Here is a 22791-nt window from a genome sequence, read left to right on the forward strand (position 1 = left end):
GTGATAATACTCCTAAAGAGATTTTAAATTAATAAATTCAAATACAGGTGTTAAATATTCACACTTCATTTTGCTTCTTTACTGGTCTTCAATAGTTTTTCATCTGCTTCTCTTATTTTGATCTGTTCTCTCATCTTAATTATATTTTGTACAGTCAAATATAAATCTTAAAAGTGAAAAATTCATTCCAATCAACTTCATCTTTTGTCTGAACTATATGTTTGGATTGGTTAAAGTCTTCTTTGTAATGTATGCTATCATGAATCGATCATTTAAAGGCAAGGTGCCAAATGAAACTAAAGCCTCATCTGATGAAGAGTTTACCTTCACATTTTGTTAACAAGCTGAAGAGTAAATTGAAATGGTAATACCAATGTATCCACACCAGTCAGCACATGCTCTGTTCTCGCTGCTCTCATCAGGAAAGAGGTATAGGTGCCACAAAACATGCACGACCAGATTCAGGAATAGTTGCTATCCCTCCACCATCCGACTTCTCAACAACTAACTCAATCATAAAATCATTTAACTTGTGCACTTCATTGATTTTTTTATTCTCTCTGTTTATATTTGTTATCTGTTTACAGTTCTTTATTTGTTTACATGCATACACAGTGTAGAATTTTTTTTGTACTGCCAATAAGTGATAATTCTGACTCGCCCACAGGAAAAAGAATCTCATGGTTGTATGTGATGTCATGTATGTACTCTGGCAATAAATCTGAAATCTGAAATGTACACCATTTTGGCAGCATATGGTAATTGACAATAAATCATGCACTCAATTGCAGGTTAATAAAATATATCTGGAAATAGATGAAGACACAAAGACTCATGGGAGAGCAACAAGAACTCAGTGGCACTTGTATGGCAATAATAGTACATATAATTAGCTTAAAGTTCACAAAGATTTGCATATTTGTTAATCTCTTCATCAATCTTAAAACAGTGGTGGCATCTCTGATTAATAATTATGGAGCAACTATGTAATTTAAAAAGTGCATACCGTTGCATTGCAATATTGAAGTAATCACAAAGAAAGGTTTATAATGGATGGGAAGGAACATATGCATGCATGTATCCTAGTTAAAAACAAACATTCCATTTATTTAATAGTCTGGGATGGAGTGAGTATGGAAAAGAAAAAAAGTCCAACAAAATAAAAATATCAAATCATCATTTATATTTCAAAAAATCCAATTCTGTTTTTGTGGTTACCCCACTCTGTTATACATTTTGTAACAGATTGATTTACCTGCACTGGAATTCTTTTTGCAATGTCCACAATCAATTCTACATTTGCATAATTGTTGTTGTTAGATCCTCCAGTTACTGGAACATAGTGATCTGCCATTTTGATGTATTCTAAGTGGACATAATTACATGGCAATGAAGACATAATTTGTAGAAATATTAAAATGAAAGATTTGCAGTGACAGATTTAGTTCAAAAACATCAATTACAAATTTTACACAAAGGACTTTGCACACTGCATACCTGCATTGGCTTTCAGATCTTCGGGTGTTACCATAACTACAAACCGAATTGCTTTATCATTCCGAAACATTTCATAGGACCATCTCCGGATAGACCTTATACATTTCACAGCTGCAATGCCATTGTTAGCAATTAAAACCTGGCCAAGAATAATGTGACATGTCAAAAGGGTAAGAATAGAGCATGTTCCCACACTCTTGAAGATGCAAAAAGATATTTTCTAGATATTTTTACTTTTTCTTTTAATTTGGAAAGTAAATGATCTGGTGTGTTGAGATTACAAATTATCTCAGTAACCTTGAGCCGAAAGATCATTTTTTTTTCCTGATGGCTATCCAAAATGAATATAGAATAAAAACTATTTTTTAATACCAAAGTAAAGTAGGTTTAGAAATTGCTGAGGAGCTCTGGATGTTGATTTAACCTCCTGCCAATCTTGCACCTTTGAACTGACAAATCATTGTAACTTAGTTGTGTGATGTTTATATTTTCCATAAATGGAATATAGCTTCTTTTAAGTTTTGAAGTGAATGAAATTGACCCCTTTCAAAATTAACCACATTGCATTTTCCAAGATTATGATATTAACTGGCTCTTTGCAATATAGAAAATGGTTTAGCAACTGCTACACACAGAAAGCACCACTAGACTCTGTGGGAATTCCAGTAGAATTGTTTATTTGAATTTTGCATGCGTCCCTTTAAGGCCAACAGGAGCTCCACCCCATGCAGCGGTGACGGCATCACGTAGCCTAAGCCACGAGGCAGTGAGCAAGCCCTGATGATGCCATTTTTGGCAGCTGCCCCGTCAGCGCAGCAGTACAAACAGGGCCGGTTCACTCACAGAGATGTGCGTCGACACACAACCCACCCCCCCTATCAGAACCGGCTTACGTGTTCTGCCACTTGGGCAGCCGGCCCCTCAGTTTGGGTTGTGCCGTCTGCATGGGCTGGTTTAAGTCCATGTGTGCCGGCTTTAGCCGGTCGAATGTGAAAAGTTCCTCCCTGTCCCCAATGTCTAGAGCAAAGGCTTTCCCCGATTGCTGGAGGACTTTGTATGGGCCCTCATATGGGTGCTGCAGGGGGACCAGGTGTGGGCCATGCCAGACGAACACGAACTCCACTGAGTCCAGCTCTCTGGGGACATTCATCAGGTGCTTGCCATGGTGGGTTGGTGGGGGTGTTAACGAGGCGAGCTTGCTGTGGAGGTCCACGAGTAGTGTCGGGGTCTCACCTCCAGGCTCGCATCTGCTTCGAAAAATTCCCCTGGTAGCAACAGCGGTGTGTCGAAGATGAGTTCCATGGATGAAACTTGGAGGTCTTCCTTTGGAGCCATTCAAATGCCAAGCAGGATTGGGCCTCATGCTCTCGTGCGGGTCTCAAGGGTGGTCGGGGGTAGCACACTCAACTCTGCTCTTGTGTCTACCAGGAAACACCGACGGTTAGTCTTGTCCACCACGTGTAAGAGGCTGTTTGTGTGTCCAGCTGTTGCAGCCATCAGCGGCTGCTATCCCGGTCATTTCCCTGGTATGAACAGGGTTGGCGGCATTTGCAGGCTTGTGCTCCCCAGTGTTGGTGATAGAAGCACCAGGTCGACTGGTGCTCTTCCATCTTCTGTCTGGGAGCAGGCTGTGGTCGGCTGGGTGCAGGGCAGGCAACCTGGTTCATGGTGGCCTTGTTCTCTCTCTTCATCCGCCATAGCACGTCAGTGCGGACTGCGACCTTCCTAAGGTCTAAGAAGTCCTCGTCCACTAGCAGGAGCAGGATATCCTCTGGCATTTGTTTGAGGAAGGTTTGCTTAAACATCAGGCAGGGTTTGTGATCCTCTGCCAGTGCGAGCATCTCATCCATCAAGGCAGACGGGGCTCTGTCTCCCAGGACATCGAGGTGCATCAGCCTGGCTGTGTGCTGCCGAAGGGAGAATCTGAAGGTGCTGAAGAGGAGGGTTTTGAGGGTGATGTACTTGTCCTCCTCAGGAGGATCGTGGATCAGGTCATCCACTCTGGCTGCCATTTCGTCATCGAGGACACTCACCACGTTGTAGAATATAGTGGAGTCCGAGGTGATCTGTCAGAGTTGAAACTGTGCCTCCACCTGCCCAAACCACGTGCAGGGCTGGTGGGTCCAGAAAGGTGGGGTGGGGGGGTGGCTTCACGGAGACAGCGCTGATCGCCAATGAATCCATGTTTCAAGTCCAGATATTGTCTGGGCTTGTCGGGGTCACCAATGTGGTGGCTGCTACACATAGAAAACATCACTAGACTCAGTGGGGTTTCCAGTAGAACTGTTTATTTGAATATCACGCACACCCCTTTAAGGCCAACGGGAGTTCCGCCCTGCGCAGCAGTGACATCATCACGTGGCCTGGGGTACGAACTGTGGCCTAAGCTATGAGGCAGTGATCAAGCCCTGACAGCACCATCTTCTGCAGCTGCCCTGCCAGTGTGGCAGTACAAAAGGGGCCAGTCCACTCACAGAGATGTGCGCTGCCACAATGGCTCATATATCAGGGGATACGAAGGATAATTTTAAATAAGTTAGGATGGGGAAGAATATTTTCAACACCAAGATAACCTACTATCTATTAAAGTTGGTAATACAGACACTATAGATTCAAAGCAGCAACTGGTTGTATCTAAATGAATGAATTAAATGCATTTTAATGGATGGAAAAGCAGAACTAGGCCCTAAATATACAATTCTTAGGGTTGTTTTGCTAAATTTCTCGTGTTTACCACTTTTCCGTTTTCTACATATGCATTCCTTTCTCTATGTTTGAGTACAATTTTAAAAAGTATCCTCTTCTATCTCTGACTAGATGTTCTGGAGAGAAATACATCCAGGTCTGGTCTATGTGGCCTCCAATCTAATGCACTTCTAAGGATATTTCATGTAATAAATCAGTTTAACAAACCAGATACAGTTTATACCTTTTTTTTTTAACCAAAATTGTGGGAAGTTAAAGGGGAGTTTATACCTTTTCAATAACCTGATTTCCTCCAAACCGGGTGACAAACTCAGCAGGAGAGGCCACGGTGAAATCCCGATGAAGATCCAGCCTTTGCTCCATCTTGCCCTTCTTTGTTAGGTGAAAACCTAACATACTCGTGCTAGAACAAAAGTAATGCTGAAGATGTAGTCATTAAAATTGCAGTAATTCTCTTCATCATCCTTCGATCTTTTCCTTGAGAGTCTACCCTCCTCAAGCCCCCAAACATGCTCCACCTTGCAACATTCTTCAGATCTCAGCTCAGAGTGCTGATAGGCTGCATCATGGTCTGATGTCAGAAGATCATTCAAGAGGGTGAACCCTCACAAGGCGTCAGGCCTTGACAGCGTACCTGTCAGAGTACTGAAAATCTGTGCTAACCAACTAGCCTGAGCGTTCATAGACATTTTCTTTCTTTTTAAAATATTTTATTGAGTTTAACATATAAGTACTACATCTTTGGCTTGGCTTCGCGGACGAAGATTTATGGAGGGGGTAAAAAAAGTCCACGTCAGCTGCAGGCTCGTTTGTGGCTGACCAGTCCGATGCGGGACAGGCAGACACGATTGCAGCGGTTGCAAGGGAAAATTGGTTGGTTGGGGTTGGGTGTTGGGTTTTTCCTCCTTTGCCTTTTGTCAGTGAGGTGGGCTCTGCGGTCTTCTTCAAAGGAGGCTGCTGCCCGCCAAACTGTGAGGCGCCAAGATGCACGGTTTGAGGCGTTATCAGCCCACTGGCGGTGGTCAATGTGGCAGGCACCAAGAGATTTCTTTAGGCAGTCCTTGTACCTTTTCTTTGGTGCACCTCTGTCACGGTGGCCAGTGGAGAGCTCGCCATATAATACGATCTTGGGAAGGCGATGGTCCTCCATTCTGGAGACGTGACCCATCCAGCGCAGCTGGATCTTCAGCAGCGTGGACTCGATGCTGTCGACCTCTGCCATCTCGAGTACCTCGACGTTAGGGGTGTGAGCGCTCCAATGGATGTTGAGGATGGAGCGGAGACAACGCTGGTGGAAGCGTTCTAGGAGCCGTAGGTGGTGCCGGTAGAGGACCCATGATTCGGAGCCGAACAGGAGTGTGGGTATGACAACGGCTCTGTATACGCTTATCTTTGTGAGGTATTTCAGTTGGTTGTTTTTCCAGACTCTTTTGTGTAGTCTTCCAAAGGCACTATTTGCCTTGGCGAGTCTGTTGTCTATCTCATTGTCGATCCTTGCATCTGATGAAATGGTGCAGCCGAGATAGGTAAACTGGTTGACCGTTTTGAGTTTTGTGTGCCCGATGGAGATGTGGGGGGGCTGGTAGTCATGGTGGGGAGCTGGCTGATGGAGGACCTCAGTTTTCTTCAGGCTGACTTCCAGGCCAAACATTTTGGCAGTTTCCGCAAAGCAGGATGTCAAGCGCTGAAGAGCTGGCTCTGAATGGGCAACAATGGGCAATAAGTACTACATACCAATTCATCTAATGTAGTAGACAACAGGTCATATCATATATGTATCATAAACATACAATGTAAATCAAAAACTTATCCTTAATTGTTTATTTAACTTATTTCTTTAAAACATCAAATTATATCAATATGGTAATTAACAGTTTATCCCTTTCTCTTAATATAACCCAATTTAGTTCTGGATAAAAAAATAGATAGGACTAAAATTAAACAATGCCTTTACATGAACAAAGGGTAAATTTTATCTGAATTAATGATATGATCCATGACAACCAGGTTTAAAAACATATTTGACTAATTAGTCTAAAAAAAGAAAAAGAAAACAAAAATCCTCTGTCTAACCTAGCCCCTCCCTCTAATCAAGGTTAATTTGTAAAATTGTAAAGATATGGATCGAATAGCAACCTTCAACACTAGACAGAGTCTCTCTGGAACATCCAGACTTCTTAAATCTTCCAATTATGATTTATTAATGGGCCCCCACATCTTGTCAAACTGAAATTTTACATCTTTAATGTTGTATCTAATTTTCTCCAAGCTTAAACAGGACATAACATTCACTGGACATGAGTAGGTGGAGAGTCATCCTTCCTTTTCATTAATATTGCTTGTCTAGCTATCAATGAGGTGAAGGATAAAATGTTCTCATGGTTTGAAGTAAAGAGTATATCCTATGGACATTTTCAATCTCTCATTGTTGCAGTCAGAGGTTCCCACCTCAAAAGGGCATCAATCATCCCGGTGCCCGAGAAGAGCAGAGTGAGCTGCCTCAACGACTATCATCCAATCCTTTGAGAGACTGGTCACGGCCAGAATTAACATGTTCCTAAGCAAAGGACTGGACCAACTGCAATATTCCTGTAGTCACAATCGCTCCACAGCAGATGCAATATCACTGGCTCACCATTCAGCTCTGGATCACCTAGAAAACAGCAACTCATATATACGGCTGCTCTTCATTGACTGCAACTCAGGCTTCAACAACCTGTTCAATAACCTACAAACTCTGGGCCTCTGCACCCCCTCCTGCAACTGGATCCTTAACTTCTTTATTGGGAGACCACAGTCAGTACGAATTAGAAACAACATCTCCTCCTCACTCACTCTCAACACAGGTGCACCTCAAGGATGCATGATTTGCTGATGACAAATTTGTTGGCAGAACCTCAAACAGGAATGAGGAAGTATACAGGAGGGAGATAGATCAGCTTGTTGAGTGGGTGTCTCACCAATAACCTTGCACTCAATGTTAGCAAAACCAAGGAAATGATTGTGGACTTCAGAAGTAAGTCAGGAGAACACAAACCAGTCCTTGATGAGGGCTCAGTAGTGGAGAGGGTCAAAACTTCAAATTCTTGGGTGTCAATATTTCTGAAGATCTGTCCTGGAGCCATTTCAATGCATTCATGAAGAAGGCTCACCAGCAGCTATACTTTGTGAAGTGTTTGAGGAGATTCGGTATGTCATTAAAGTCTCTTGAAAACTTCTACAGCTGTATCATAGAGAGAATTTTGGCTGGTTGCATCACTGTCTGGTATGGAGCTGTCATCGTTCAGGACCAGAAAAAAACTCCAGAGGGTTGTTAATTCGGCGTTTGACATCATGGGCATCAGTCTTCACGTCATTGAGCACATCTACAAGAGGCGGTGCCTTAAGAATGCAGCTTCTATCCTCAAGGACGCCCACCATCCAGGCCATGCCCTCTTCACTCTGCTACCATTGAGAAAAGGTACAGGGGCTTGAAGACAAACACTCAGCGGTACAGCTCTTTCCCGCTGCCATCAGATTCCCGAATGATCAATGAACTAAAGATACTGCCTTGACTTTTTGTGGTTTATTTTTATTTATATTGTTCAGTGGTTTTTATATAAATGTGATGCTGCTGCAAAACTGATTCAGATTCTGGTATGAGGACACCAATTCTCCCGAGCATAAAGCCCTCTAAAAAGGTACTGGACACAGCGCAGGACATTACAGGCAAGATACTTCCCACCATCAAGAGCATCTACAAAGCACAATGCCAGTGGAGAGCAGCAGCAATCATCAAGGATTCATGTCACACAGAACACGCTCTGTTCTTACCGTTACCATCAGGAAAAAGGTATAGGTGCCACAGGACTCACACCACCAGGTTCAGAAGCAGCTGCTACCCTTCCACTATCAGGCTCCTTAATAATAAACTCAATCAGGGACTAATTTAAGGACTGATGAAGAGAATTACTGCAATTTTTCTCTCTGTATTGTAGTTTATTTACATTTCTTTATTTGTGTATGTTGTGTACAATTTTATTTTCACTACCAGTAAGTGGTAATTCTGCCTGGCCCGCAGGAGAAAGAATCTTAGAGTGTTACGTGTGTGTACTCTGACAATAAATCGAAATCTGAAATATTAGATCCAATTCAGAAACTTCTGTACCTTAAATTTGTCTGATCCTCATTAATACGCCAACTTACAAAAGTCAGAAAGCTGATGGGTAGCTTCAAATAAAATATAAAAAACCTAAAACATAAGTTGTGAAAGAGAAAAATCATCGAGTTAAAAGCTTTGAACAAGTCCCTGTCTGCAGTAGTTTCAGAATTGATTGCTTTGATAACAATTTTTCCAAATCAATTTTTCTATGCCACCTAACTCACGGTGATAAATAAAGTGCAGAGAGGTATACATTTTTCTTTATTTGAGCTACAACTGTTCTCAATATTTCCATATTTGTAAAATAGAAAGCATATTGAGCTCATGTAAATAGTTTGCAAATTGTGGCTTCAAATTTATAAATAAGGGCAATTTAACATGTGGAATAAAAATTATTTCTTTGGGGAAACCCCGCCATCTACATATGAAATTTTATCTTATTTAAATACCCTGACTTTTTGTTTGGCAGTTTGGAAGATACTGAGAAGCAAGGGAACAGAGACAGGAGGAGAAAATGGTTGCATGATATGGGAGCAACACTGGTCAAGGGATTGTTTCTCATGTGATGGAAGACTTAGAATGGTCCATATCAAACTACATAATTCCTAGCAGTGAAATGCTTACAGTTTTTTTTGTGCTAGGGAGTTGAGAACGGTGAAAAAAAATATTTTACATTGTTCAGAAATTAATTCCCATTAATGTGAGATGCAAGGACAATCCCCAGGCTGTTTTTAAAAATCTTAATAGAGATTCCATTAGGGGAAAAAATGAATTAGAACTCTTATTACCATGTCAAAAGAAAGGAGTAATAAAATTTTATCCAAAGAGATAAATTTTCAAGAGCATCTTGAAGAGTAGCGAGTGCAGATACAAGATTGGCTTAGACTACTGAAAGTTCAACCGACAATAGTGTAGATATAAAGAGAAATAGTTCTCAGGACTGCTTAGAATCAGGAATAGTGTAATTTTTAAATTTTGACATACAAGACAGTAACAGGCCATTTCAACCCAAGAGCCTGTGCAGCCAAATTACACCCAATTGACCTACAACCCCGGTACATTTTGAACGGTGAGTGGAAACTGGAGCACATGGGGAAAACCCACACAGATATAGGGAGAACGTACAACTCCTTACAAACAGCGCCGGATTCGAACCCCAGTTGCTGGTGCTGTAACAGTATTGCACTAACTGCTAATGCTAACCATACCACCATTTAATCTCGGTTAGTTGAGACCAGAGTAATTCTAAAACTATAACCATGGACCTAATCTGCCTTGAACTTGCACACTTCCAGCCTTAATCAAGGAATCACAATGGGAAAGCAATATGAATATAAACAAAGAAACATTTAGTTAAAAATACTGAAGAACCTAACAACACATTGCAGCAAGGAGGGGAAAATTAGAGAACAACAACTTTGCGCAGAAGTTATCATGAGCGAGTTCCTACCAAGAACAGACTTAGAGAGGGTAATTCCAATGGTAACCATGAATTGATGGGAACTTAATGACAGAAGGGATAATGTATTCTATTTCACTATTGATACCAGCCTGATTGCGGTGTCATCTGAAAATTTGAAGATGGAGTTGCAACAGCATTTGTGTAGAGGGAGTAAAACAGAGGGCTGAGTGTGCATCTTTGAGGAGAGCCGGTGTTGAGTGTGATCATGGAAGAGATGTTTCTTCCCATCTTCAGTGAGAATTTTCCCATTAATCTTAGTTTTATTTTCTTGGAAGAGCACTTCATAAACTATTATAATATGAGGCAACTCTACAAGCCTAATGATTCCCAACAAGACTGCAGCTCTCCAATGAACCCCATGTGGAGACCAGTAACATCTTTCTGGAAAAGAGGCAGTAATACCATTACTTTTTCCTAGCCATAATGAAATTGACAACAAAACTGAGGACAATTGAGCAGTAGTTTTCACACTGCCCCCCCCCCCCCCACCCAAACTCACATCCCATCTTAAGCAATACCTATGCCATAAGTGCTCTGTGATTGGTAAGGGATTGCTTAAGGTGGTATATGAGTGGGAAGGGAAGGTTGAGAGGTCACTGCTCTAGACCCAATTGTTACTAAAATATTTTGCTTGAGAAAGATTGTCACTGGCCCATTTCCTTTGAAGCTATGAAACTGTACACAGAACGAATTAATTAGGTATGATTTTAGTGATTTTCAAATGTTTTCTTTCCACTCACATACAACCTTAAGCAATCCCTTACTAATCATTGATCACTTATGGCATAGGAATTGCTTAAGGTGGAATGTGAGATTTTTTAAAAAAGATTGCCTACCCCTGATCTAGCCCTCAAGAAGGCATGGCTAAAAACGGCACAAACAGTAGATCTTAAAAAGTTTCTTAAATGTAGACAGCCGCTCCTATTGGCTGTCTGCACATGCTGCAGCCACTGTACTCGCCACGATGCTAATGTGCATGCACAATTCTCTGCAAAGCACGCTAGTTAAAAAGAAGAAACGGAGCTTGGCTGGTGGCGGACGCCATTTCCAGGGGCTCCCGTTATACATTGTATAACAGTAAAGCATTCGTCAGAGATTGCTACTTTGTGTTGTCTGGCACAGATTTAATACCAGAAACCAGAGGCTTGGCAAGTCGATTCACTCATATGTCAGTGACATAAAAATCAGGGCAAGGACCTGTGACTTCAGAGCACTCTGTAAAGAGTTTATTAAAGACAGGAAGGTTTGCGACATCTGAGACGAAGGCATAAGACAATGAACTAACGCTTGCAAAAGCCATTTCCACGTGTCTGGCTTACGAAACCATGGAAGAGAACAGCAGAAAGCTAGCTCCTCTGCAGCAGCAAGGTGCAAGCATAGACGCAGTCCAGGCAGGACCTGAGAACAGGCAGTGGCTGGAAGCCAGAAGAAGACAAAACCAACCAAGACCTGTATGGAGTGTGGCAACTGCGGTGGTGACCATGTGACAAGACAAGAGATGTGCCCAGCATTCGGCCAGCAGAGCAGAGTCTGCTAGAAATGAAACCACTTTAGCAGATGCTGCAGAGCGAGGCACCAACTCACCCTGAGACCCAGACACAGAAGGATGATTAACCAGTTGGAACTTGAGCAAGGACAAACCAACTTGGATGACGAGCATTACGTTAATGGATTGGATCTGCAGATGGCAGGAGACCCAACAAGAATCAGAATCACAAGGAATAACAAAGCATTTGTAACAATGAAGATCAATGGTAAAGCAACAGACAAGAAAGTTGACACTGGAGCCAAGTGCCACGTCATGTCACAATGAACGTTCAACCTACTGAGGAAGTCAGAACAGGTCATACTGTGTTCCAAGTCCACAAGTCTAGTGGCATACTGGGGCAGTAAAATTAGAACCAATGGCATAGTGCGACTGCGGTGCTTCGTTCAAGGACAACTGCACACACTAACTTTTTTCATAGTCCAAGAGAACGTCCTGCCTCTGCTGGGCCTGAGCACAAGCATGGACATAAGTCTTGTTTCGTTCAGCAGAGAGGCGAACCAGATGAGTCTGGCCTAAGATGATCTGATGCACAGGATCTTTTGAGTACAGTGACAGGATGCAGGACATGGGCGTGATTACACCAGTCTTCGAGCCCACCGAGTGGGTGTCCTCCATGGTGGCTGCTAAGTTAAAAGATGGACAGGAGATCTGGATCTGCATTGACCCGAGAGACCTCAATACAGCTTTAAAATGACCAAACCATCCAATGCGTACTGCGGAGGAAGTTGCTGCGCAGATGGCCGACGTGACCGTTTTTTTCAGTTTTGGGCACAAAGAATTCTTTCTGGCAAATCAAACTTGACTACAAGTCATCACTGCTGACCACATTCAGCATGAGTTTTGGCTGATACAGATTCCTGTGAATGCCATTTGGAATCAATTCAAAGTGAAGTATTTCAAAGATCAATAGAGCAAATTTGTGTGTGGTATCCCTATGCCATCGTTGTCGATGACATACTTAGGTGGAAAAGACTTGAAAGAATACGAAGCAAATTTTAAAAAGATACTTGACAGAGCCCGGAAGGTTAATCTTAAGCTCAACCCCATTAAGTGAAGATTTCGGCTGAACCAGGTTGGTTATGTAGGCCATGTTTTCACAGAAGGCCTGAAGGTGAACCCTTCAAAAACTAGAGCAATCAGTGAAATGCTGGTACCAACAGATGTGACAGCACTACAACATTTCCTTGGTATGGTCAACTACCTGAGCAAGTTCATTCGAACACCAGTGATCTTACTGCCTCGCTATGCCAGTTGATGCACAAAGATGTGGTTTGGTCCTGGCAAGAGTAACAACAAAATGCATTTCACACATTAAAAAGGCATAAGTCATGCCCACCTGTTCTATTGTACTACAACGTACAAAGACCAGTCATGCTAACTTGTGATGCATCACAGTACGGACTGGGTGCATCATACCTGCAGGATGGAAAACCAGTGGCCTATGCATCTAGGTCATTCACCACCATGGAGACCAGATATGCCCAAATTAGAAAAGGAGTTGTTGGCAGTAGTTTACACCTGCTCAAAATTCAACAACTACATTTATGGCAAACCAGTGACCATAGAGACTGACCACTTACCTCTGATCACAATTCTGAAAAAGCCAATCCATGCCTTCCCTGCATGATTACAGAGAATGATGTTCAGGCTTCAGAAATACAACACAACTTTAGTTTACGTGTGGAAAAGAAATGCACTTAGCCGATGTGCTCCCAGGAAATGCACGATCCAACATGCTGAGGAAGAGGACACGTTTGATATAATTACAGGAATGCACATCTCCTCCTCCCGGTTAGAGGAACTAAGACAGCACACGGCTGAAGATACAACTTTGAGGACCCTGAGCACTTCTATCAAGGGTGACTGGTCCGACAACAAGTGTAGCCTACCATCTGAAGTGCAACCCTACTTCCCGTTCAGGGACAAATTACTCATCGATGACGGAATCATAACGAAAGTCCTGAGAGCAGTAGTTCCGAGTTCACTCCAAAACATTTATGTCAATATCCTGCACAGAGGGTACCCAGGGGCAGAAGGAACCAAACACAGGGCTCGAGACATAAGTTTTTTGGCCAGGGATGACCGAGAACATAGACCAGGAAGTACAAGATTGCTCAGTGTGCAACAGCACCAGGCTGCACCAACAGAAAGAGCCGCTGCAGCTTCACATGGTGCCGGATCTCCACTGGCCAACCATGGCAACAGACCGCGAAACAACTCATGGAGAAGTCTCACAAGGAAAATATGGATGTGTTCCTAAACCTAAAGAACAGTGACGCCATATTGAGCTCTCTGGTGCAACGACTCATGTCCGGGCAGACACGAACGACTCTGCCTGTGGCAAAGAGACTCTTGGAGCCTCAGCTAAAGAACCCACAAAAAATTAAATTCCAACTGCTGAACAGGAGGCTAATGCAGAAAAAGTACTATGACAGAAACAGCCAGCCGCTTTTGCTATTAGCAGAAGGGCAAGTCATAAGAATGCAAACTCCACACGGCTATGACCATGGGGCATAGTTGAAAGAAGCTGCCAGGAGCCCAGGTCATACCTGGTAAAATCAGAAGGATGAGTGTATCGGAGAAACCGTCGACACACCCTACCCGTAAGGGATCCACCCCCATCCCGAATCATTCCTGATGAAACTACAAACCAGCCACCCCCATCCCGAACCATTCCTGATGAAACTATAAACCAGGATCTGGAACATGAACCCGGGGTAGGCGGAACTCCCTCAGTAACAACCCATGAAATAAATGACAGCAACCCTGAGACCATGGATGGCACATCCTTTTAAGCTGAAGCACCCCAGGCAGGACCTCATGTACGCACTTCCACCAAGGACTACTACATAATACGCTTCGGGCATACTTGTAAGCCAACACAAAATATCAGGATTACACTGGGCTGACTGTTCACTGCTGAACTATAATTATTGTAATGTACAACACCTACATGGATTGAGGTCTGTGAAGGGGGTTGCCCAAGAAAGGGAATGCAGACAGCTGCTCCTATTGGCTGTCTGCACCCGCTGAAGCCACTGTACTCGCCACGATGCTATTGCGCATGCGCAAGTCCCTGCAAAGCACGCTGGTTAAAAAGAAGAAAGGGAGCTTGGCTGGTGACGGATGCCATTTCCAGGGGATCTTATACATTGTATTGTTGAATATAACAGTAAAGCATTCGTCAGAGGTTGCCACTTTGTGTTGTCTGGTTATTCGATGTAACAACAAATATTAAATAAGATATAAAAGATACAGGAAGATGTGAAAAGAGGATTCCAGAATTTGCAGTATGTTATACAGCAGAAAATGGTGAAGCAAAGTGAGTCTTAAGAAGCTGCATTTGGAGGAGAACACGGACTGTATTATTGGAGAGAATTCAAAAGAAAAGGAAGAGGTCCCAGAAAGGGATTTTGAGTATAGTGCAGAATCAAACAAGCATCAAAGACAAATACACTTTCCTTTGAGAGAGAAATGCACACAAAGGATTCGTTTAAACCAGTGGTTTTCAAACTGCCCACCTAAGTGCTAGGATTAGGAAGGGATTGCTTAAGGTGGAATGTGAGTTTAAGAGGGAGCAGTTTGAAAACCACTGGTCTAAAAGCAAAACTTTTGGTAGTGTTAGGTCTGCTTTGTTCATGAATGAGTGAGTCAAACACCAGACTGAGTCGAAATCAAGGTTCTTTGTTCTTTATTGCCGGATTGTAACACTTGCAACTAACAGTGTTAGTTGGAGAAGGCGCATTCTGCCGTTATCAGCAAGTGGTGTTTTTTTATACCTTAGGATACGTACTTAGTAAATTATCATACCATGACGTTGTCCAATGAATAAACTGTTGCTATCCTTCTCTGCTAGCTTCCTGCACATCAATTTGTCATCCCCACTCTTATCTTGAGAGTACAAGGTCACAACTGCATCTTGTTACGGCCCAGCACTGGGTGACTCCTTCTACATTCCCAGCTCATGATGTTTTTACCTAACAGTAGTAAGCCTACTGTTATGCTTACTCATGTTGATTTAAAAAAAATCCCACAATGGACTAACTTAAAATGTTTCATAATTACATCACAAGAGCAGAGCATTAATGAATATACAGAATTGTAGCATGCACTATCCATGGGAGCTGGTCATTAAAAGAGCAATGACCATGAAAGTTGCTCAGTAAGCCTATCCAAAACAAGGCACACACTGTGATCTTACGTCATTCGAATCTATTCTTTCTTTGGCTTGGCTTCGCGGACGAAGATTTATGGAGGGGGTAAAAGTCCACGTCAGCTGCAGGCTCGTTTGTGGCTGACAAGTCCGATGCGGGACAGGCAGACACGGTTGCAGCGGCTGCAGGGGAAAATTGGTTGGTTGGGGTTGGGTGTTGGGTTTTTCCTCCTTTGCCTTTTGTCAGTGAGGTGGGCTCTGCGGTCTTCTTCAAAGAAGGTTGCTGCCCGCCAAACTGTGAGGCGCCAAGATGCACGGTTTGAGGCGATATCAGCCCACTGGAGGTGGTCAATGTGGCAGGCACCAAGAGATTTCTTTAGGCAGTCCTTGTACCTTTTCTTTGGTGCACCTCTGTCACGGTGGCCAGTGGAGAGCTCGCCATATAACACGATCTTGGGAAGGCGATGGTCCTCCATTCTGGAGACGTGACCCACCCAGCGCAGCTGGATCTTCAGCAGCATGGACTCGATGCTGTCGACCTCTGCCATCTCGAGTACTTCGACGTTAGGGATGAAGTCGCTCCAATGAATGTTGAGGATGGAGCGGAGACAACGCTGGTTGAAGCGTTCTAGGAGCCGTAGGTGATGCCGGTAGAGGACCCATGATTCGGAGCCGAACAGGAGTGTGGGTATGACAATGGCTCTGTATACGCTTATCTTTGTGAGGTTTTTCAGTTGGTTGTTTTTCCAGACTCTTTTGTGTAGTCTTCCAAAGGCGCTATTTGCCTTGGCGAGTCTGTTGTCTATCTCATTGTCGATCCTTGCATCTGATGAAATGGTGCAGCCGAGATAGGTAAACTGGTTGACCGTTTTGAGTTTTGTGTGCCCGATGGAGATGTGGGGGGGCTGGTAGTCATGGTAGGGAGCTGGCTGATGGAGGACCTCAGTTTTCTTCAGGCTGACTTCCAGGCCAAACATTTTGGCAGTTTCGTCAAGCAGGACGTCAAGCGCTGAAGAGCTGGCTCTGAATGGGCAATACGTCATTCGAATCTATTACAGTGTATCTAAAGGATGATACACAATCTTACTAATTATTGTTTTACCTCAAGCACAATTGCTGAAAAGTTTCTTACAATAAGGATGTATATTTACATTTTTGTCTTTAACTTAAGAAAATATCTCAAAAGGCAATTTACAGAAGGATAATCAAACACAAGAAAAAGGAGATTAGTTAAAGTAAAATCAGAAAATGTTGGATCACTCAGTGAGGTCAGGCAGCATCTGTGGAAAGACAAATGGAGTTAATTTTTCAGTCACGAAACGAAATTTCAGGTATGTCGTAAGATTTTAGATCATTGGCTTATTGTTCTTATGGGAGTATTCCGCATCAGTCATTTGAAAGAAGGCAAGCTCCAGGCATACATGCACATACTGTGAGTCAAGACTCACTGAGTAACAGAACACGCTGCAGCGACAAACAACATCCCATTGCTGGAGTTCAAATGGAGTTGAATGGCTTGGCATAGCTCTCATGGGATTCTCCAGAATTATAGTCATGGAGTCATACAGCATAGAAACAGTCCCTTCAGTCCAACTGCCAATGCCAACCAAGATGCCTCACAATGTTAATCCAAATTTCCTACATTTAGCCCATATCGCTCCAGCGTTTTCTTATCCATGTTTCCTGCCCAAATGTTACCGAAGTGTTTATAGAAACCTTTTCAAAAATTTCAATTAGATTTGTGAGGCAGGAGTTCCACCTGTACAAAATCTCGCTGACACTCCCTAATCATCCTTGGCTTTTCCAAGTGATTTGGTGTCTGATCCCTCTAACAACTGTTTTTCGATGGTTTAAAGAGTCGCCAGCCTGTTGTGAGTGTCCTGCTTTATTCCAATCATCCTTCTTGAACATGGAAACAATATTAGCACCATGATGGATAATTATTACTCAGAGCATACACCAGTCAGACTCTGTCGATTTCAATGGGGATTCAAGACCTTTAAATTAGGAGAGAAAGGGAAATTAAAGTATTTAAATATTATTTTACTTCAATTCTTTCAATGACTTTTCAATTATCTTGTGCTTTATTATTTATAAAGTTTTAATTATATCTATTTGTATATTTTTGAATTGACTATTTATTATTAAATTACAACCTGCTTTGACTGGAAACCAGCTTTGTCTTTCATCAAAATCTTCCATACCTGAGGTTACCAAGAGTGAAAAAGACTGGCCTTTCGCATCCAGTCTGGATAAATCATGATCTAGACCAAGGGTGGGCAACCTTTTTTTAAAATTCACATTCCACCTTAAATATTCCCCATGCTCTGTGATTGGTAAGGGATTGCTTAAGGTGGGATGTGAGTGGGAAGGGAAGGTTGAGAACCACTGCTCTGGACCCAATTGTTACTGAAATATTTTGCTTGAGAAAAATTGTCATTGGCCCATTTCCTTTGGAGTTATGAAACCGTGCATATAACAAATCAATTAGGTACGATTGAAACAGTGGTTTTCAAACGTTTTCTTTGGACTCACATACCACCTTACATAATCCCTTAGTGATCCCTTACACTGATCACTTATGGCATAGGGATTGTTTATGGTGGAATGTGAGTTTAGGGGGCAGTTTAAAAACAACTGGTTTAAACAATGATGACACGGGAGGAGAAGCCTACCATAAGGCATCTGAAACATTGAAATTATACAAAATATTTAAGCAATAAAGTAAAAAAAGCTTCATGTTTTTAGAAAAATAAAATTCAACCTTTCTTATCCTGTACTCCTAACTTTATTGATCTCTTTCACTATAAACACAAGCGAACTCTCTCAGTCACTGTCACAACAGTGCCAATCACAGGTCTGAACGATATAGTGAAAGGTGGGGAGAGAGTTGAAAAGGGTATATCTGTTGGGGAGTCACCCACTGTAACCATAAGCTGCTCCCTTTTCTGTGAGGTTGCTTTCAAGATTAAGACCAAAGTTTTACATTTGTTTAATTAATTTTGTCTTTGGATATCTTGGAATTCTGTATTCTGCATCTTTGTGGGATTACAACAGGTACGTAACTGACCCCTGTCCCTTTCTTTCTTTCTTTCCCCACCTTTATATGCTGAAGCCTGCTTGCTTTTTGCTCATACCTTGAAAAAGGTCTCAGGCCCGAAACATTGGTCATATCTCTGCGTGAGCAGCTGAGTTTCTCCAGCACTTTGGTGTAATAAGCATAATTGACTATGCCAGGCACAACCTCCTTGAGAGAAATAAATGCAGCCATAACATTTTAATTTCTTAAAAAAAAGTTAGACATACAGTATGGTAACAGTTCGTGCTGCCCAATTACACCCAATTGACCCATTACCTACATATGTTTTGAAGGGTGGGAGGAAACCAGAGCACCCAGAGGAAACCAACACATACATGGGGAAAACTACAAAGTTATTACAGACTACATTGGATTAAAACCCCAAGTCACTTGTGCTGTAACAGTGCTGCTCTAACCGCTATGCTAACCATGCTGTCCCTGTCATACAAAATCTGAGAATAAGCACAAATCCTTGCAGGTATGTATATTCACAGGGAATTATAAAATCTGCACAATGAGTAATAAACTATTCAGTTATTGAGGAGATCCTAGTTTGCCTGTATGATTCAATGGTGACTAAACTGACAACATTTTGGAGGCAAGTGAAAAAAAACTGTTTGGAAATTCTTCTACAATAGACTATTTTATTATCATTATGTAAGTAAAAATTTAACTTTTTCCTGCAATAAAAGGTGAAAAATAATCATTTTGGGTCATTCTGAGTTCTAACGATAACAACCTTGCAGTCAACGTCAGCAAGACCAAGTTGTTGAGTGTGGACTTCAGGAGGAAATCAGGGAAATGTGACCCATCCTCATCGAGGGCTCAGTAGTGGAGAGAGTCAAGAACTTCAAATTCCCGAGTGTCAACATCGCCAAGGATCTGTCCTGGAGCCTCTACATTGATGCAATCACAAAGAAGGCCCGCCAACAGCTGAGGTGTCTGAGAAGATTTGGTATGTCACCGAACACTCTCATAAATTTCTACAAGTGTACCATGGAAAGCATTCTAGCTGGCTGCTTCACTGTCTGATATTGAGGTGCCAATTCTCAGGCCAAGAATAAACTCCTAAGGGTTATTAACTCAGCCTGTGACATCATAGGCACCAGACTTCACTCCATCGAGGACATCTACATGAGGCGGGGTCTTAAAAAAAAGCAGCCTCTAACCTCAAAGAACCCCACCACCCAGATCATGCCCTCTTCACTCTGCTACCATTGGGAAAAAGTCACTGGAGCCTAAAGATGAGCACTCAACAAGAGCAGCTTCTTCCCTGCTGTCATCAGATTCCTAATGAACCAAAGACACTGCCTTACTTTTTGTGCATTATTATTTTATTTTTTATAGTAATGCTGTAAGATGGTTATAATATGAATGTTTGCTCTACGACGCTGCTGCAAAACACCGGATTTCATAACTTGTTCACAACAATAAATTCTGATTCTGATTGTACACGTTCATTGGGTGATCACGATTACATTATTGTTCATGAAACTACTTTGTTTTAGGCATTCTTTAAGCTTGTATCATGTTGCCTGGTCCCTCCTGTGACAACATGGTCTTCCTAGTAAAATGTCAGACCAGACTTGTGTAAGGTGAATAAAGGCACATCCTTAAGAACAAATTCTCTCTCAATAACACTGCATCATATCAACCCAATCTTACTTTTCCCTCTGCCACTCCGAACCAAAGTGAGCCTAGATTTGTGGCTCATGGGTCCACAGAACATTACCACATAGAAGCAGACTTCTTTGACCTTCTAGTCTGTGCTGAACCATTTTCTTTTGGTTAGTCCGATCGACCTGCACTCAGTCCCTCTGTACCTCTCCCATTCCTGTACCTGACCAACTTCCTCTTAAATTTTAAAATTGAGCCCACATTCACTTCAGTTGGAAATTTGTTCCATTCCTCCACCACTCTCCGTGTGAAGAAGTTTACCTTCAAGTTCCCCCTAAACTTTTCCCCTTTTACACTTTAACCCATGTCCTCTGGTTTGTATCTCACCTACCCTCAGTGGAAAAAAGCCTATCTACATTTATCCTGTCTATTCTCCTTATAATTCTCCTCTATCAAATCTCCCCTCATTTGTCTGAGCTCCAGAGAATAAAGTCCTAACCTGTTTAACCTTTCCCTGTAACTCAGTTCCTGAAGTCCAGCAACATCCTGCCCTCTTTCTATCTTATTGATATCTTTCCTGTAGTTAGGTGACCAAAACTGCACACAATACTCCAAATTTGGGCTCACCAATGTCTTGTATAACGTTACCATAATATCCCAAACAGGTACACAATCCATTATCCAGAAATCCAGATTTAAGCCCACCCGACTCGTGCTGCTGGTCTCCCCCCCCTCACCCACCCGACTCATGCTGCCATCTCTCTCCCCACTTGCCGGATTTTGGAGCTTTCTGGATTTTAAATGTCAGGATAAAGGATTGTGTCCCTGTATCTGTATTCCCAGATCCCTCTCTTCTACCACACTCCTCAGTGCCCTACCATTTACCATGTATGTCTTTTTTTGGTTTGTCCTTCCAAAATGCAACACCTCACATTTGTATGCATTAAATTCCATCTGCTATTTTTCAGTCCAATTTTCCAGCTGGTCCAGATCGCTCTGCAAGTTTTAAAAACCTTTGTTGCCCACAACACCTCAAAACTTAGCGTAATCTGCAAACTTGCTGATCCAATTTACCATATTATCATCCAGATCATTGATACAGATGACAAACAACAATGGTCCCGGCACTGGGACTAGAGCCAAACCACTAGTCACAGGCCTCCAGTCTGAGAAACAACCATCCACCACTACTCTCCGGCTTCTCCCATCCAGCCACTGTTGAATCCAGTTCACTACTTCACCATGAATACCTAGTGTCTGAATCTTCCTGACTAACCTCCCATGCAGGACCACAACCTTTCCTCCATCAACTTTCCTGGTAGCCTCCTCGATAAAACTTTATGTTTGGTTAAACAGGACCCATCAAGCACAAAGCCATATTGACTATACCTAATCAGTTTCTAGCTATTCAAATAATTGTATATTCAATCTCTTATAACACCTTCCATTAATTTATCTACTTTTGATGTCAGATTCACCGGCCTATCATTTCCAAGGTTACTTTGGGAGCTTTTTTAAACAACAGACAATGTGAGCTAACCTCTAATCCTCCGGCACCACACCTGTGGCTAAGGACATTTGAAATATTTCTGATAGAGCCCCTGCAATTTCTACACTAGCCTCCCACAATGTCTGAGGTAATATCTTGGGTCCTGGGGATTTATCCACCCTTATTTACTTTAAAACAGCAAGCATTTCCTCTTCATTAATCTGTATAGGTTCCATGATCTCACTGCTTGTTTTCCTTACTTCCCACAACTCTGTGCCCATTTCCTGAGTGGCTACTGATGAAAAAAAAAATTTAAGATCTCTCCCATCTCTTTTGGCTCCATACAAAGCTGACCACTCTGATCTTCAGGGGGGCCAATTTTGTTCCATACTATCCTTTTGCTCTTAATATACCTGTAGGAATCCTTAGGATTTTCCTTCACGTGGTCAGCCAAAGCAACCTCAAGCCTTCTTTTAGCCCCCTGATTTCTTTCTTGAGGTTTTTCTTGGATTTTTTAATAGAGTCCTCAAGTCCCTCATTTGTTTCATGTTGCCTATACTTCTCTCTTCTTTCTAACCAGATCCCTAATATCCCTAAAAAACAAAGGTTCCCTATGCCTTTTAACCATGCCTTTAATTTGACAGGAACAAACAAACTCTGTACTCTGAAATATCACTTTTGAATATCCTCCACTTACTTTGCACATCTTTGACCAAAAACAACTTATCCCAATCCATGCATTCTAGATCCTTTCTTATTTCCTCAAAATTGGCCTTTCTCCAATGAATCTCAACCCAGAACTATCCTTCTCCATAATTAAATTGAAACTCATGGCATTATGACCATTGGACCCAAAAAGTTCCCCTACACATGCTCTATTACCTTGTGGTGTTATGAATATGTAACTGCTGATGAATAGCTATCCCATTCCCCACTGGTGACCCGCTCCCTGGTAACCCTTCTCCTTGTGACCCTGGAATAAAGTTTGACCTCCCTCTCCCTGTCCTCAGACGAGCACATGGAATCAGGCCAGCTACAAGTCTAAAGTATAATAAAGCTTATCGTTCCTCACTCTACAGCTTTGAAGTTATTGGTAGA

General features: G+C 42.3%; 1 protein-coding gene across 10 annotated transcripts in view; it reads right to left on the minus strand.

Annotated features, from left to right (window-relative positions):
• The window catches only part of acacb (acetyl-CoA carboxylase beta), a 203348-nt gene that overhangs the window by 140439 nt on the left and 40118 nt on the right, over nt 1-22791 (minus strand). For 9 of the 10 annotated variants that reach the window (XM_069932710.1, XM_069932708.1, XM_069932709.1 and 6 more), the window contains exons 2-4: nt 4474-4606; nt 1498-1636; nt 1256-1365 (exon numbers count right to left, since the gene is read on the minus strand). In XM_069932710.1, the coding sequence (XP_069788811.1) occupies nt 1256-1365; nt 1498-1636; nt 4474-4606 (382 nt within the window). The remainder of the gene's footprint in view (nt 1-1255; nt 1366-1497; nt 1637-4473; nt 4607-22791) is intronic. The other variant, XM_069932711.1, reaches the window with a different exon arrangement.

Source organism: Narcine bancroftii, chromosome 4 (assembly GCF_036971445.1).
Source record: "Narcine bancroftii isolate sNarBan1 chromosome 4, sNarBan1.hap1, whole genome shotgun sequence".
In the NCBI taxonomy this organism is placed as follows: Eukaryota; Metazoa; Chordata; class Chondrichthyes; order Torpediniformes; family Narcinidae; genus Narcine; species Narcine bancroftii.